The 16,959-nt window shown below is 38.7% G+C and overlaps 1 protein-coding gene across 3 annotated transcripts in view; it reads left to right on the forward strand.

The window, feature by feature from the left end:
- The window catches only part of cdkl5 (cyclin-dependent kinase-like 5), a 65,239-nt gene extending 48,280 nt beyond the window's left edge, over positions 1 to 16,959 (forward strand). For 2 of the 3 annotated variants that reach the window (XM_022668204.2, XM_007259372.4), the window contains 4 exons: positions 748 to 853; positions 2,267 to 2,383; positions 4,669 to 4,884; positions 6,367 to 16,959. In XM_022668204.2, coding sequence (XP_022523925.2) covers positions 748 to 853; positions 2,267 to 2,383; positions 4,669 to 4,884; positions 6,367 to 6,765 — 838 coding nt within the window. In that variant the 3' untranslated portion in view covers positions 6,766 to 16,959. The remainder of the gene's footprint in view (positions 1 to 747; positions 854 to 2,266; positions 2,384 to 4,668; positions 4,885 to 6,366) is intronic. The other variant, XM_007259373.4, reaches the window with a different exon arrangement.

A 16,959-nucleotide genomic window follows, 5' to 3' on the forward strand; every position in this document is an offset into this window, starting at 1 on the left:
ACCAAATATTAACTTCTAAACTTTATGAATATAAACTTGTTTTATTTGCATTATTTGAGGTCTGAAAGCTGTTTATTTATTGTTATTTCAGCCATTTCTCATTTTCTGCAAATAAATGTTCTAAAGGACAATATTTATATTTGGAATTTGGGAGAATTGTTGTCCTTAGTTTATAGAATTAAACAACAAAGTTAATTTTACTCAAACATATACCTATAAATGATTCCGTAACTAAAGTGGTCTCTTAATTTTTTCCAGAGCTGTATATCACATTTATATACAATGTAGAAATTAGGACAACAACTATCTAATTTAGGATTAAAGAGAAATAGTACATTCACTTCTGTAGAATTAAAAATGCTGCATATATATATATATATATATTTTTTTTTTTTTTTTTTTTTTTTTTGTATTAAAACATTGGTACTTGTTGAGTGCTATTTGTTTCTTGTTTAATATTGTTTTAATAATTATTGTATTTATATATTTAATATTTCTTATTAATTGTTGTTGCCTTTTGCAAACCTCACAGTTTTCCACCTCAGGACTGTTTGGTCTGACTGTATAAATTGGGCGTGTGTGTTTTTTTATTGGGGTGCAAATCCCTGGGATACCATAGCAACCACATAGCATTGGCCTTGCAGCCTAGCTATGCACTCACCCCTTAATATTCTATTAAAATGATGTTTATTATTATAAATTTAGACTTAGCTTGTGAATCATGTTACTGTTTCCTTTCTTTTGTAGGAATAACACAGAAGCAATGGCCATGAACCCACCCGAGGTTCCGAAACAGAAGGAAAAACAGGGTTTCTTCAGAGCAATAAAGAAGAAAAAGAAAAAGTCGCAACCAGTGAGCATCACATGTTTTTTTTAATCCTGGACTATCTGAACTTGGTTAAACACTGCAGACCCAATTTTCTGGCACAGAAAGTAAACAATATGTTTTTAGATGCAAAAAGAAAGTGCTTAAATAAATGCCTCCCTGCTGGCCTTAAAAGAATATGTTACCCAGAAAAAGCTAATGTGAAAATAGATAATGAAACCTACTGGGACAGTTAGCATTGTACTATTTGCTTGATGCTAACTGGCCCCAACTATTTTAAGTGTAAATGGAAAAGGGTACATTTTTGTAAATCATCTTCCTTTAACATCAGTGAGGAGGACTGCTTTGTGTCTTTATACTGTGCTGTCACCGGGTTGCTTTATACATGTATGTCTGTCCTTTTAACATAGCTAATATGTTGTGTGTGTGTGTATGTGTGTATTGTACTTTAGGATTAAATAGTAGTTAGCTAGAAATATCCTCGCAGAATTTCTTCCCTTTTTAACTCCTATTACACTTTCTCCATATTTCCTACACATAAACATTCAAGACATAAAACACGTTGGCTATGTCTTGTCTGTTCATGTTTTAGGTAAAAGCAAGACATAAAATTCATAGTGAATAGGAAATAGTATAAAAAATACAGTGAATACACAATTGGAAGTGGAAAGTACCCTGCTGATTGGCTTACAGCTAATGAAGTCCCAAAAGTATCTCACAAAAAAGATCAATTGGTACTTTTGGCAGTGTGGGCAGTGTTCCAAGTCCTGCTGGAAAATGAAATACACAGCTTCATAAAAGTTGTCAGCAGAGGGAAGCATTGACTGACTTTGGACTTTATATAACACATTGGACCAACACAGGCAGATAAGGCTTTACTCACCCAAATAAACTTTTTTCAGGGAAGAAATTTGTGTAGATTAACACCCAGGGCTCATTTGACTTTAAAAGACTCATTTTAAAGAATTACAGTTTTGTTTACTTAAATAAGCTTAGCTTTACCGGTCGCGCCACCCAGTGGCGAAACTAGACATTCACTGATAGTGTGCCGTATAATTCATTGTGCTTTATAGTATTGCACTTTGATCTGCAAGGAGGAAGAGCATTACCCTGCCACAGCTGCTGAAAAAAACCTTATGTTAGATGAAACACTGGAATATGACTTAAATGAATGAGTTATCGTTTGGTGATAATTTTTATATAGTCTTTGTGCCATATTTATTTCTAAACCTAGAAAAGGCCTAAGATATTTATAGTATTTCCAATAGATTAGCATATGGAGACTAGTTCAAACCCAGGAAGAATGTCTGTGTGAGAATCTGCCTCTGTGTGCAAACACTGAGCCATGGGACCGCATGTTCATCTGCTGTTTTCAACAACAAACATGTCTGTGTCTTCCTGCAATGAGCCGCTGGCCTTTCTGTGCGTCTTATATTCCAGACGGAGGGCTGCGAGGGAAGGAACCCGAGCATCAAGAAAAGCCTTTTCCCCCTCTTTAACTCAAAGAATAGCTTAAAGCATAACTCCTCTGTGCTTCCTGTCCTTACTCAGCCCATGGTATTGCCCTCATAGAACCGGCCCGCACCACTCTTCAAAATATCCATTGCACGTTGTTTAAGATATCAATGTATTTATCTGTTTTTTCTTTTCTTTTGAGTTCATTAACCATTACTGTCATTCCTTGAATGAGCAGCACAAGTATTAGGCCCAGATCCATGTAGAATGTTGGAATGCTCTATAAAACATGACTTGACCAGATGAACAAAAAAACAATTTTACAGTTTTCCCTTTAACCCCAGATGTAGTCGACTTGCCGACACAAAGTTAGTTTTTATAGTTTGTTGTTTGCTAGTTCAAAACGTCCAATCAGGGGTGTGAATATGTGGGAAAAGACTGAAGAGCGGTGACAGAACTCAGGTGGCTATAGAGATATTGAAAAAAAAAGAGGAGCCGGGGTGGGGGAGGAGTGCGTAAAATTTCGCTAACTAATGTTAGAAACTTGTACCTTACCAATAAGCAGTGTATCAACTTGCGGTTGACTATATATTTTGTACTGTTTAACACAATACAAAATCATTGTGTTTAGAATTAGAAAAAAAAAGTATATATATACAACTCTGGAAAAAATAACTTCAGTTTCTGAATCAGTTTCTCTAATTTTGTATTTATAGGTGTATTTTTTGAGTAAAATGAACATATTTGTTTTATTCTATAAACTACAGAAAACATTTCTCCCAAATTCCAAATAAAATATTGTCATTTAGAGCATTTATTTGCACAAAATGAGAAATGGCTGAAATAACAAAAAGATACAGAGCTTTCAGACCTCAAATAATTTAAAGAAAACGAGTTTATATTCATAAAGTTTTAAGAGTTCAGAAATCAGTACTTGGTGAAATAACCCTGGTTTTAATTACAGTTTTTGCATCTTGGCATGTTCTCCTCCACCAGTCTTACACACTGCTTTTGGATAACTTTATGCCACTCCTGGTGCAAAAAATCAAGAAGTTCAGCTTGGTTTGATGGCTTGTGATCATCCACCTTCCTCTTAATTATACTTCAGAGGTCTTTAATTTGGTCAAATCAAAGAAACTCAAAATTTTTAAGTGGTCTCTTATTTTTTTTTTTTCCAGAGCTGGATATATGTATATACACAGCTCCGGAAACAAAACTTAAGAGACTACTGCAAAACTATCAGTTTTTCTGATTTTACTATTTATAGGTATATGTTTAGAGGAAAAGTAATATTGTGGTTTTATTCTATAAACTACTGACAACATTTCTCCTAAATTAAAAAAAATATATATTGTAATTTAGAGCATGTATTTGAATTTTTGGCAAGGTCACTCTCAAAAGCAGTGTGAAAGACTGATGGAGGAGAACATACCAAGACACATGAAAGCTGTGACTAAAAATCAGGGTTATTCCACTATTTAATGTTTTAAAGCACTTATTTCTTATTTTCTGAAAGAAATGCACTAAATGACAATATTTTATTTGGAATTTTTCAAGACTTTGTTTATTTTACTCAAACATATCCCTATAAATAGTAAAATCAGAGAAACCGATCATTCCGATGTTTCCTTCCGATTTTTAGAGCTGTATATTTGAATATCCTAAATAAATAAAACATAAATTAAATAAAACCACTGTTTTATTTAATTTATCAAGCTGACACACACAGTAGCTGGTTGACTACACCTGAGGTAAGGGGGATAAGTGTAAGTATTTATTGTATATTATGAGTAGTAGTAGTTTTTGTTGATTTTTTAATTCTGATATTGTGGATCTGGTTCCTAGTGTTCTCCACGTGTATCGTCAACACTGACGTCCCAGCTAGCATTGTAGCAGCACAAGCACGTGTAGTAAGATGCATGGAGCTTTTAGCTGCCTTCAGCAGTGCCTGCTTAGTGTGGATGCACGCTTACACACTGACTGTTTTCCACGACTGGGACAGTACAGGAGAATGGACGAAAAATTGTGTGTTTCCACACAAACACACAAAGTCACACTCATCCAGGAGGCAGAGGCTGAGGGTGTCCGAATGAACCTGCCAGTCTAAAGTCCAGTAATTTCTGGATACTGATTTTTTAGAGCTATATGTTTTGTTTATTTTTTTTTAACTGTGAGAAAACAAGATCTTTAATTTGATATAGAGAGATTGTAGAGTGAATTTCAGCACACCCCCAGCCTGCTGGCCTCGTGCACGTTTTTCTTTTTCCTTTTTTCTTTTTTGTTGTGGTTTCAGACGCCCCGTCCTAGGAACAGTAGAGCGTATCGATCATTGCTGTGTTTTCCCGCTGCTCTTTCTGACTGCTTTTCTGCTTGGTCGTGTGTGTCAGGTTCCAGTTGAGGGCCAGCAGGACCAGCTGGTTCTCCAGAGACCGGTTAAATCCTCTTCTCATCACAGCAGCCGCCACCGGAACCGAGACAGGGACCGGGAGCGGGATAGAGACAGGGATAGAGACAGGAATCGAGACAGAGGCCGGGACCGAGACAGGGAGAGAGACCGAGACAATACCTGGCCTACAGAGAAACATGCAGATGTTCAACCTCAGGTAAGAAGACACTGTTTAAGCTGCAGCTTTATTCCTATTCCATCAAGAGGAAGATGGATGATCTCAGGCCTTTAAACCAAGCTGAACTGCTTGAATCTGTGCACCAGGAGTGGCATAAAGTTATCCAAAAGCAGTGTGTAAGACTGGTGGAGAAGAACATGCCAAGATACATGAAAACTGTGATTAAAAACCAGAGTTATTCCACCAAATATTGATTTCTAAACTCAAATAAATGCTCTAAATGACAATATTTGGAATTTGGTAAACATTTTGTCTATAGTTTATAGAATAAAACAACAATGTTCATTTTCCTGAAGCATATGTCTATAAAAAGCTAAATCAGAGAAACTGATTCAGAAACTGAATAATATATATACATATATTATAATTTATTTCTAATTTCTATCCCTATTTCTAGTTCCTTGGTCATGCCTAGTCAGTGCTAGGCACCAGCTCTGGGAGTTTGAAGGCTAGCACATGCTTCCTCCAAGATAGAGGAGTCCAGCCAACAACATCTTTTCTTCTTTTTTTTAAACTGCCATTAAGGCGTCATTAGACAGCTCACCTCGCTTGAAGGAGAACACTAACTGCCAGACGCCCACGTTGTCTAGCATCACAAGAGATCTAGGCCACTGCTCTCTGTGGCATCACTGGGATTGCGCCACTCGGGAGCCAGCAGATATATATTTTTTGATACAGCAAGAAAAAAAATATTTGGAACTATGTCCTACAGTAATGTATCTGTTTAATTTTCTTTTCATGCTTGATTGTGTTCTAATCCTTTTGTCACAAGCTAAAAAGCACAAGAGCCTCATGCTGTCATGCTACTTATGTTATATACAGTAATTATTGAGGAACCTGTATAGTACGTGTAGGTAATATTCTAAAATACACTACTGCCTGACCAAAAATGGTGTTAGCATTAGCCGTTTACCGCAATAGTTCTTTTTCAGTTTAGAGGTATTATCGGCTTGTAGCCTGCTGCTAACCCCGGCTAGCACTGCTAGAGCAGTATTAGCATTATCCACTAACCACGCTAGCTCTTTTGCCATTCAGAGATGAGTATATCGGACTGTAGCCTGTGCATTTACCGTGTTACAACAAGCTTTGTGGGACAAACCACTAGCTAGTACCAGCCTGGCATAACGGAACACTCAGGGTTCTTTAGTGTTGAATGATTGGGATAGGTGATCACTTAAACTGACACTAGAACTCCATGATATGATTATTAGTGAAAGTAAAAGCATTTTCACACATACAATGCAAAGGAAACTCAAGGGATTGCAACTGAAAGTTGGAATGTGCAAGAGAAGACTTGACAGTGGTTCAAATCTTCCATCATCAATGCAAGATCCTGGGGAAAATTTATGCAACTGTGGAAAGATGTTGTATATATATATATATATTCTGGCTTAATCTTTGTAATCATATAAGTGCAGCATCGGAACTCATGAATGTTTTTGATTGTCTGTCTAATTTCAGAACCAGCCTCTGAAGTCTCTGCGTAAGCTGCTGCATCTCTCCTCGCCTCCCTCTTCCTCTCCGGCAAGCCAGCCTCCTCCCCCTCCTCCGGACCGTTCCTCCGAACTGCGCTTCCAGCCGCTTCCAAACCCTCCCCCCAAAATACCTCCGAACATGCCTGACGCCCGGGGGCTTCCGGTGGGTAGCCTCACTCCCAACACCAAGAGCCGCAAGCCCCACAACTACCCTCTGCCGGGGCAGATCGAGTCCACCTGGCACGCCTCGGCTCTGACCCGTGCCGAAGGGGCCCCCTACCCCGACCAAATGGCCAGCAAAGGCGGGCAGAACGGCATCGGCTTTGCCAGGCCCCCTCGCGCCCGTATGCCAAACCTTAACGACCTGAAAGAAACGGCTTTGTAGGGAAACAGGCCATCCCCTTCTTTTCATCAGGCTACCCGGGGGGGGATGCTAAACCATACCTACCGCTCACGCACAGCGATACGCCATGCTACTCCTCTGACCAGACAGAAGGTGGCAGTAGTCATGTCGCAAAGTTTGGGTTTTTTGATTTATTTTATTTTTTTGTTTGTTTGTTTTTTTGTTTTTTAAGCATCCACATTTGATAGAATTTGTATTATCGTTCATGACTTCTGGGTTCTGAGTTTTTCCGTTGGATATCTTATCGACAATAATGAGATGTATCTACGTATTTGTACATTTATTGGTGGGGGAAACGAAATCTGTGGAATAGTAAAAGCTTTAGTTTATACACCAGAGAATGTATAAATACTCTTATGTGTAATAATTCTATATTTCATGGAGATTATTTAATTAATTATGAGTGTCTTAATATTTACATTGTACAGAGTGCATTTTATTGTTGTAACAAACAGTACATATTGTTAGGATTATTACTATTAATCTTATTATTATTATTATCATTATTATTATTGTTTTATTTCATTGGACATTATTTAGTTCTATTATTAATTATAAATTCTCAATCTGGAGGTGTAGACCTCTTATTCCTCTAACCTCTAGCATTCTGCAGGTTAAGGTTTGAAACCCTGGGATGATCTAACTCTCCTTGACCACAGCTAACTAGCTAAGCTAAACTATCAGAGAGCATTATTATTAGTATTAGTATTAATATTATTATCCCCAATGTTGATTGGTTTTGTTTCTCATGAAATTAATCTCTTCAGCCCTATCTGGATGGGATTAGTTTCTCAGGGGGATGTCTATGAAAAATATTTCACACATCTAACCAGTTATAAAACGCTTTCATTCTGACTGCAATTTAAAAAACAATAGGAACAGTGAATTTTTTCTTGTTCACATGACATGGCGTTTAGTGGCTCCTCCATTTCTACCTGCCGTTGTGTTTGCGTGGATCTCCGTGGAAACGCGCACCCAAAGTGTAATTTAGGGGTGTAGCAGTGGACAAGTAGCTATTTTATTAAACGCGAGGAGACGACACTTAGAGATGTGCATCTGGACAGGGCTAAAATTACCACACAGTGAAAAACAATAGATAATTCAGCCTGTCATTTTCTCAGAGGACATGGTCGTTCCGGATGGGAATAAAATCACAGAGGACCCCCCCAATAAAAGAGAAAATTACCCCAGGACCCCCCCTGAGAAACTAATCTTGTCCAGATAGGGCTTTAGATTTCTAGGTTTCTTGGATTTAGATGGTTGCAGAAGATGGTTGCAAGTGGTTTGAGTATGTCCCCTAAAACAAAACATTAACCACAGTCTGATTGGCTGGAGAGGCTGATATTGTACAGTAGAAGGAGCAGCCAGCAGGTAAAATACGGGCTCAGTCCTGCAGGCTTAGTTCAGTTCGAGTGTGTGTGTGTGAGTGAACAGGGAGATGTAGGTTCTCTGTCAGTAATGTATTTCAGGCTGGTGAGTGACCTGGCAACCCCCACCCCAGGGCAACCCCCCAGGGATTCACTAAACGACTCTTCATTCCAGACCCCATCAGCTGATGGCAGGTGTGACTTTGCCTTCGGCTCCACGCGCTGATTCACATGCAGCACCATGCAGGGGCCACCTCAGATGGTCCAGAAGGAGCTAATGTACCAGTATGACTTTGTACGCTTAACTTAAGGATGGTAGCTAGCTGTTCTAGCTGTTCACGTGAATGTAGTGTGTGTGTTTTCTTTAAGGTCTTAAAGTAGTACTCTAGTGTTTTTCCAAACTACAGTATCAGCCATGTCTGTATCATACCATTGATTAGACGGATCAGTTTAAAAGCATTTCACTGTACCAAAAAATACATTTTTGAGTACATTTTGAATTTAAAAGGGCAATAAACCACCTGATTTTTGCTGACTCTGCTCTTAGCCTAAATTAGAAAAAGGCTAAAAACCTGGAGGGGTAGTTTGGGAGGGGCACTGGGTGATGTTTGGGTTTAGAGGCTGGGCAGAAGGGAGAGCTGATTGGCTGAACTGCAACAGCAGCAGTGTGTCTCTGATAGTGGCAAGACGCAAATGGCTGAACGTCAGCAGAGGGGTAGTATTGTAAACTGACTGATCTGCATATTGTGATGTTGTGTCTGCGTACAAAAAGTAAAGTCCACAGACACGTCATCCTCGCCTATAGCAGAGTTGACCTGAGAGGGCGCTGCAGAGGCAGAAATTAAGGCAGTAATAGTGTTTTTAAAGGTTAGGAAATGTTTAGAAAATTTTAAGCAGGTATTTTTTTATTACTTCAGATAAACACATATCAGCTATTAATGAAAAACAAATATGGTTTAGGGTTTTGTGGCTCTTTAAGAGCCTCAAAATAGATGCTATTTGGCAGTTGTTGAGTACAGTCCAATGAAAAACAAGTATCTCCAAAATGGCAACTTTACAGGATAGAGATAAAATCTTTAACCTTCAATGGTCCGTCAACCGTCAATGTAAAAAGAGTTTATTTCAGGGAATTCCTATTGTTTCATTCAACACAGCCACTTTGACACATTATGAGGGGCAGTTTGTGTGTTCAAGTTATGTAGTAACTAAAAGTCCACAAAAATGAAGATACTTGTTTTTCATTGGACAATATCGATATTTTTGTAAATTTTATCTGAAATGGGATTTATTTGGAAAGAATTAGGTGGGGAGATGGAGTAATGTAATTTTACCACAGAACTAATTTTACTTTAGACCTTTAGTCATGAGGTATAATTTGAGTTTTAAGCCACTTCTTAATGACATGCTTTACACATGCATTTCTGGACAAGCTGGGAGATACAGAACAAGTATCCGAAAGTGAAAACAGTCTACAGTAAAAATGCAAAGTTTGTCATTTTACATAAATGGAGTATCACAATGATACAGCCATTCAGCAAGTTTACAGCCATTTTTGCCTTGGTGATAGCATTATTGGAATTACAGTGTCATTTCCAGCGTGTGTGCTGGTTAATAGTCCATATTAAAAAAAAACATTAGCAAATTTTAAGTACCTGCTAATGTTTGTTTGTGTTGTTTTCTCTTGTAAGTTGGTGCTTTGGCGAACATATGCAGTTTTTTTTGTTTGACTTTAGCTGCAAGCTTCAGTTCTTATTTATCATCCAGTTTATTCCACTGCTGTGACTGGCAACAAACTATGGACAAATTGAACTCTTGGCGAAACATTTTGCTGAGAGCGGCGGTACACTTCCTTCATCCATCTCCTATCATAATCATAAATGCAGCATTACAATTAAGGAGCTAAGAAGAGACAGACTTGAAGGGAGTGCTCAACAAAAGCTGCTTTTTTGTGCTGGAGTTATGTTGAGCTTCCCTAAATTGACTTTCTCTAAGGTTTCCTGGCACTAATGTATGATGAAGCAGAAAACTCTTAAACCCATTCAGATAGAAATGCACTGTTCAGAGTTTTTGGGGCAGAGTTTGATTGCCGATCGCCTTTCATATCGATCAAGCGATTGCCGATACCGAATTCGTGCCGGTCTTAATGCCACATTAATGCCACACAGGTGCCAGGCAAACCTGGTGCAGATTCCCCTTAATTGCAGCCACACCTAAGCAAACACTGGAAATTTACGAGAGTGAATGAACAAAATAGTTTTACTGACCAAAATAAACGCTTTACATGAGAGATAAATGTGTAAGTAGTTAAAAGACGCCAGAATTTGTATAAGACGCAAATAATGCAGTAATGGGTATCCCAACATCGACTGCCTCACAGGAGTCAGCTTATTCCTAAAATAGCCCATATTTACTGTTAAATGTATATAACTAACTTATCATTATAATGTGGCACTTAATCTAAGCTTTCTGTACTGATTTCTGCCCCGATAACCTCCAATTGCCTTTAAAAGTCTTCAGTAGTCAACAGTCCTGCCTGGTGGCCGTGTTTATAGTTATAAACACTCAGAGTGAGCAGTGCGCTGATTAACCAATGTGCTTTTAATTTTAGTCATCCAGAGCTGTGGCTTTCGCAGTGCGTCCAGTACGGAGTCCAGGAGCTCTCATGTGCTCACAGAGAACTGCAGTGTGGAGCTCAGGGTGGAAATAAACAAAAACTTCTGCATATCCAGCTTTAAAAACAGTCAGAACTATAGTCCTCTAGCTCCGTAAATCTTCCTGCTGCTGTTAGCTTGTGAGCTAACTAGCTCCGTGACTCCTGCTGCTGTTAGCTTGTGAGCTAAATATCTCTGTGACTCCTGCTGCTGTTAGCTTGTGAGCAAGCTAGCTCTGTGACTCCTGCTGCTGTTAGCTTGATAGCCAACTAGCTCCGTGACTCCTGCTGCTGTTAGCTTGTGAGCTAGCTAGCTCTGTGACTCCTGCTGCTGTTAGCTTGTGAGCTAGCTAGCTCTGTGACTCCTGCTGCTGTTAGCTTGTGAGCTAACTAGCTCTGCGACTCCTGCTGTTGTTAGCTTGTGAGCTAGCTAGCTCTGTGACTCCTGCTGCTGTTAGCTTGTGAGCTAACAAAAAGTGTTCTTTTCTAAGTTCCGCCATAGAAGTGTCAAAATGATCAGTGTCAGTATGATACAGATATGTATAGACTTGTTGGAAAACACTGCAGTACCTTTAAGTGTAGGATTAACTGGTGGTTTAGATTTTCAGTGTTGAGAATGCTGACGATTTTCCTCAGATACACAATCAGGTAGTAGTGATAGGAAGTTATTCAGAAGATAAAAAAGCACAGCTTTATTAAAGGTGTATAAGAACTGATGTAATTTTTTTACACTGAGCTGGAGAATTGTTTAATATCCGAGCTACAGAAAGGTTAACATATTTATATTTCTATATCGTACTCAGCACATTTATTTTAACATTACATAACACTGTAGTATTTGGCTTAGAGAATGTTCTATAGATGTATATGAGATGGATATTTAGAATATAAGGGAAAAGGAGAGTGAATGTAAAAAGTGAGCATAATCATCGTACACTGACTAAAAGTATCGGCTTCCAACAATTTTTTTTTAATTCACTGCTAAATGTTTTTTTCTTTGAATGTAACTTCTGACACCAATATTATGTTATCATGGGGAAAGAAAACTATAATTATTTATTACTACATTCTCAACATTTTAAAGCTCCAATTTTACAATGTTAACTTAATATTTTTTCTTTCCTTCTTTTCGCTTAATTTAAAGAAGACATATTTGTTTCCTTTTTGAAGTATTGTTTCTCAATGGTGCACTTTAAACAGGTATTTTCACACAAGTGTTTTGTGCCGATATGGTGTTTTATAAACAGCAATGAAAACTTTCTGTCTATCTTAACCACTTTCAAGCGAACCGGACTGTACGTGGATTTTTCTTCATGAAAAACTGTGCGTCATCAGGACAGCGAGAGTTATGTGCGATGTTGAAAACGTGCAGTAAAGGTTTTGTACATTGAAATCACTACCATATATTATTTGTTATTTTAATTTAACACAAGACAAACTGATACTGTTTACATTCCATTGTTTTTCCGCCCACGCCGTCACAACATTCATTGTCTTCTATCATCACATTTTTTCACCAACAGTCAGAGCTACATTAGAAAGCACCTTTCTTGCACATGTTAAAGTCCATATAGAAGCATTTATTAGAATTCAAATCTCAGACCCTGTTTACACCTGGTGACCCACTGTGAATAGTATCTGGATTGTGTCCTGGTCACATTTTAACCACATGCATTTACACTTGGTAGTCAAGAACTGAATACGCAAATTGCTGGGAGAAGTTTCAGTTGTCAAATGTGTCTGGAAGTAATGTATGTGTTTACACTGCTGTAACATGGCTCAAGTGTGTCTCAGACCACCAAGTGCAAGGATGGCACCAAAAATCAGGCTCATGAAAAATCATTATAATAATAGTAGTCATAATAGTGACATATTTAAAATAAAAATATGTAAATAATGTTAATAGATATAAGCAATGCAAGACAAAGCTGAATCTGTGCAGAAATTTTAATGTGTGTCTAAACCGTCTTTTACGGTAGCCCCGTGCACAGTGGAGCTGGGGTGAAGCTGCTCACTCTCTCTCGCTCATACATAAATCATACAAAAATAAGAAACCACTTAAAAATGATGAGTTTCTTTGATTTTATCACATTGGAAACCTCTGAAATATAATCAAAACTTTATTCATTATTTGAGGTCAAAAAGTTAAGCCATTTCTCATTTTCTGCAAATAAATGCTTTGAATGACAATTTTTTATTTGGAATTTGGGAGAAATGTTGTCCGTAGTTTATAGAATAAAACAACAATGTTCATTTTACTCAAACATATACCTAGAAATAGCAAAATCAGAGAAACTGATTCATTATTTTTTTTTTCGACAATCCTGACAACAGTTATTTACAGGACGAAAATGAAAATGTGAAAAAAGTTAATTTTGTGTAAACAGAATCTGGTCAAAGTGCATCTATATACAATCCAGATACAAAACACATGTTAATGCCATGTGTGAACAGGCCTGAAATCTTAAGAGCTGAAATCTAGCCCTATGTAGTAGTGATTTTAGGTCCGCTGCTATCTAACTGCCATTCAATATAACAAGTGAGTTTGTTTTGTTTTACTTTTTGTATTTTTCTTTACAGGTATATAATAATCATTTTATTATTTAATATTATACGTGTAGCTTCTTGTGCTTATTCTTAATTTCAGTTACATTCCTCAGTGTCTTCTTTTTGTGCCTGTACTGATTGTGCATCTCTCTGTTCTGTATTGAATTAACTCAATGACCTGCCTTGGCACAGTGCAGACTGGCAGCGTGTGCCACCACAATGCCAAGTAATTTTTGCATTAGCCAGTCATTGGCACCTTCAGAGCTGAACAGTTTGAGGACTGGCGGGCTGCAAGGATGCGTTGTCCCTGAATGCTGATTTACAACCTGCCACCCTGACCCAAATCTGAGCAGATCCTTAATGTTGTATTCCCCTGCTCTGTGCTGGACAGGAATAGCTATACATAATGCAGGATAAGCTTAAAATGTGAGCAGGACATTTCCATATTGCTAAACATATTATGATTAAAGTACAGTTTACAGCTTGGGTACATTTTATGGCATTTGCTTGGCAAATAAATTGGCCTTTAGTGTTAGTGAGAGTGTTGCAATGTTCTGGTAAAAGTGGATCAGACACAGCAGTGCTGCTGGAGTTTTAAACACCTCAGTGTCACGGCTAAACTGAGATTAGTCCACCAACAGCTGCGACAGGTCACCTGACTTTACATCTTCAAGGTGGAGGAGCTCTAGGTAGGAGTGTGTAATAGAGAAGACAATGAGTGGACACAGTGTTTGAAAACTCCAGCAGCACTGCTGTTTCTCATCCACTTATGTTGTACCAGTACATTGCAGCGCACACTAAATGCCTGCTGGGTCCTTCAAATAAATAACTGGGGGAACCTTCCTCCAGAATTTGAAATGGGGAGTCGTACATAAATTATGCAATTTGGTCTCAGGTCAGTAGACTTTTCATACTTCCACCAGCATCTCAACAAGCCTGAAAGTAAACAATGGCAATTATGAGGGAACATTTTTCATAATTTGCGCAATGCAAACTGACTCTTTGTGCATTTTATTCGTTATTAGCTATTTTTAATATCCTAAGGGAAAAGGGAGCTTTTCCTTGTTCTAATGGTCATCCCATAAAGCTGTTGACCCCTAAAGCTGTTGACCTGCAAGGCTGATGGCTTTAAAATCAGCCTCGTCCACGTATTCAAGTTCAAATTCAAGTCCAACAGCAACTGCCATTCCTGCCATTTCACAGTTCGAGCAGCAACTGTAAACTGAATAATGTTCTCTCTTAGCCTCAGCATGTCCAAATGCCTTCTGGGAAGTTATTCACTAAATGAGGAAAAATATATGTGAATCTGTGAATGTAATCTGTCTGGTTCTGCTACTACAAATAGGGACCAACACACTTTTTCTTTTTTTTTCCCTTTCCATTAAAGTTTGTGTCCACTCTTTTTTGTTTCTTTGTTTGTTGGTTTGTTTTTGTTTCCTTGTCCACTTCATACTTATGAACTTATCTGATTCCTCTGTGCCAACTTTTCATGGAAGCTCCTCTATAAGCCAGGACATTTCCAAACGTTTATCAGCGATTATAGGGGTCCAGGCGCATTTTAAAATCTCTCCTTTGCACATTTGCAAGTCCATACCTCCCAGTCCCCCTTTTAACTTTTTATGGATTCTACTAGAATGTATTTGGAACGACATCAGTATTTAATATTTAGTGTATGAATTTTTAACTCACGTCAAAGGGTATGTGTGTCTGGCAGGTCCTGGTGTGTGCGGCTGTTGTTGATGTGTGGGTGTGTATGTGTGTGGGCGTGTGGAATAGAAAGAGACTCTCAGGGGTCCAACTCAGAAGATACTGAAGTTGTTTGTCTAAAACTATATAGATCCTGTGGTCATCTCATCATCTAGCTAACCAGGAAAGCATTCTGAGGATCAGGAAGTAAAGGGAAGCTCCAGTGTGGTCTAGTGTACTGTGGTACACTATTGTGTTTGTAGCATACGGTCGACTATGCCAGCCAATAATAATTCCCCTGCTCTTAGCAAAAGAACACAGGCCATGTTTACTCGTGTATAATGCAAACTAACGTGCAGGTTCTTCTGGGGTGGTTGACCTCAGGCTACACATACAACGATAGACCATATTCATGCCTGGCTTTAACATGCGTCCTGGATGATCCGAGCACAAAAGTACAGGTGTGAACGAGAAGGCAGCATAATCCAATTACTCAAAACATGTTCAGAGGTGGTCACAGACACATGTGACCATAGTATTATTGTAGTGTGAATGGCAACGCGTTAATACTTACAAACGCGAGAATACACCAGCCACCGTCTGACAGAGTTAGCTGAGAATGCTACAACAACAAGTTAATTAATAATGGCAATCCTGTTGGCTGGGGATCAAGCGACACTAGCTGCCACAGTTTGATTTGGGTTAAGGACTCTTAAGGTGTTCTCACACCAGAACTATTTGTTTTGGTTAAAAGTAAATCTGGTTCATTTGTACCCTTAGTGCGGAAAGATGTGTGAAAACAGTAATCGCACTTGTGTGCAGATCAAAACAACCGTAGCGAAATCAACTAGTGCAGGTGGTCTCGGTCCGGTCCCAAATGAAATCTGGAGCGGTTTACTTGTGCCGACAATGTGTTCCAGTCTTGATGCGACCCAGCTATCAAAAATACTCCTTTTATTGGAGCTAAACTGCTTGACGCAGTTTAATCTGATATATATTAGCCAGATAACGCTAATTACCACAGCTATGGAAAAAATGCTGTCTGCTCCATGCTGTTTACAAGGGCAGTGTATGCTGCGTTCACTGCTCACTGCACTGTGTACGTCTGTGCTGCACGTCCCATTGACAACACTGTGTTCAAAAGCGCAGCAGCAAATTTTCAGTGTTAAAGCAGCTTTATACTACACAGATATACACGCTAGAACACAGAATCTTCTTGCTATATTTACTTTCTTGCTCCTGCACTAAAAAGCTCTGACCCATCAGAGGAGACAACATGCTCACGTGGTTTACTGGTGCCCATTTTGGTGCGTTTAGGTGTATACCTGTGTGAAACTAAACCAAACAGAGAAAAAAACGCTACAAGTTAAAGAACTCATCAACTGATCCAGACCATAGAAATGAACTACAGGTGTAAAAATGTACTTACTTACTGAAACTGGTCCGCCTCCAGCAGAAATGATACCTCAAGAAATCTTATAATTCTTATGATTGGATCACCCAAAACGGATGCTAATGCCAAGTGTGAACAGGGTTGATACAAGGTAGCCAATTATTTAAGAAATAGAGTTGTTGCTGACCCCTCTCAGATTCAGTAGTTGAAACTAGGAGAAAACGGCTCAGGCCCGACCGCCCCTGCCTCATCTTTTCCGTTCATTTCCATGTCATGTTCAGCAAACAGTGTCCTCTTCAGCACCACATTGACAACATTGATTCCGTTAGCAATCCCATTTGCACTCCATATACACTCTGTCCTCGTCCTGATTCCTGTGTAGGCCTACAGGGTCCAGGCTTCTCCAGGGCCCATGGAAGATTTGGCATCCTGACTGTGTTTGTTTCAAGTCTAAGCATGTCTGACACAAACAGCATTTATAATGTATATTGCCCTGTAATCAATGAAGAATAAAAATGATGTCCTCCCGAAAA

The sequence above is a fragment of the Astyanax mexicanus genome, chromosome 23 (genome assembly GCF_023375975.1).
Source record: "Astyanax mexicanus isolate ESR-SI-001 chromosome 23, AstMex3_surface, whole genome shotgun sequence".
In the NCBI taxonomy this organism is placed as follows: domain Eukaryota; kingdom Metazoa; phylum Chordata; class Actinopteri; order Characiformes; family Acestrorhamphidae; genus Astyanax; species Astyanax mexicanus.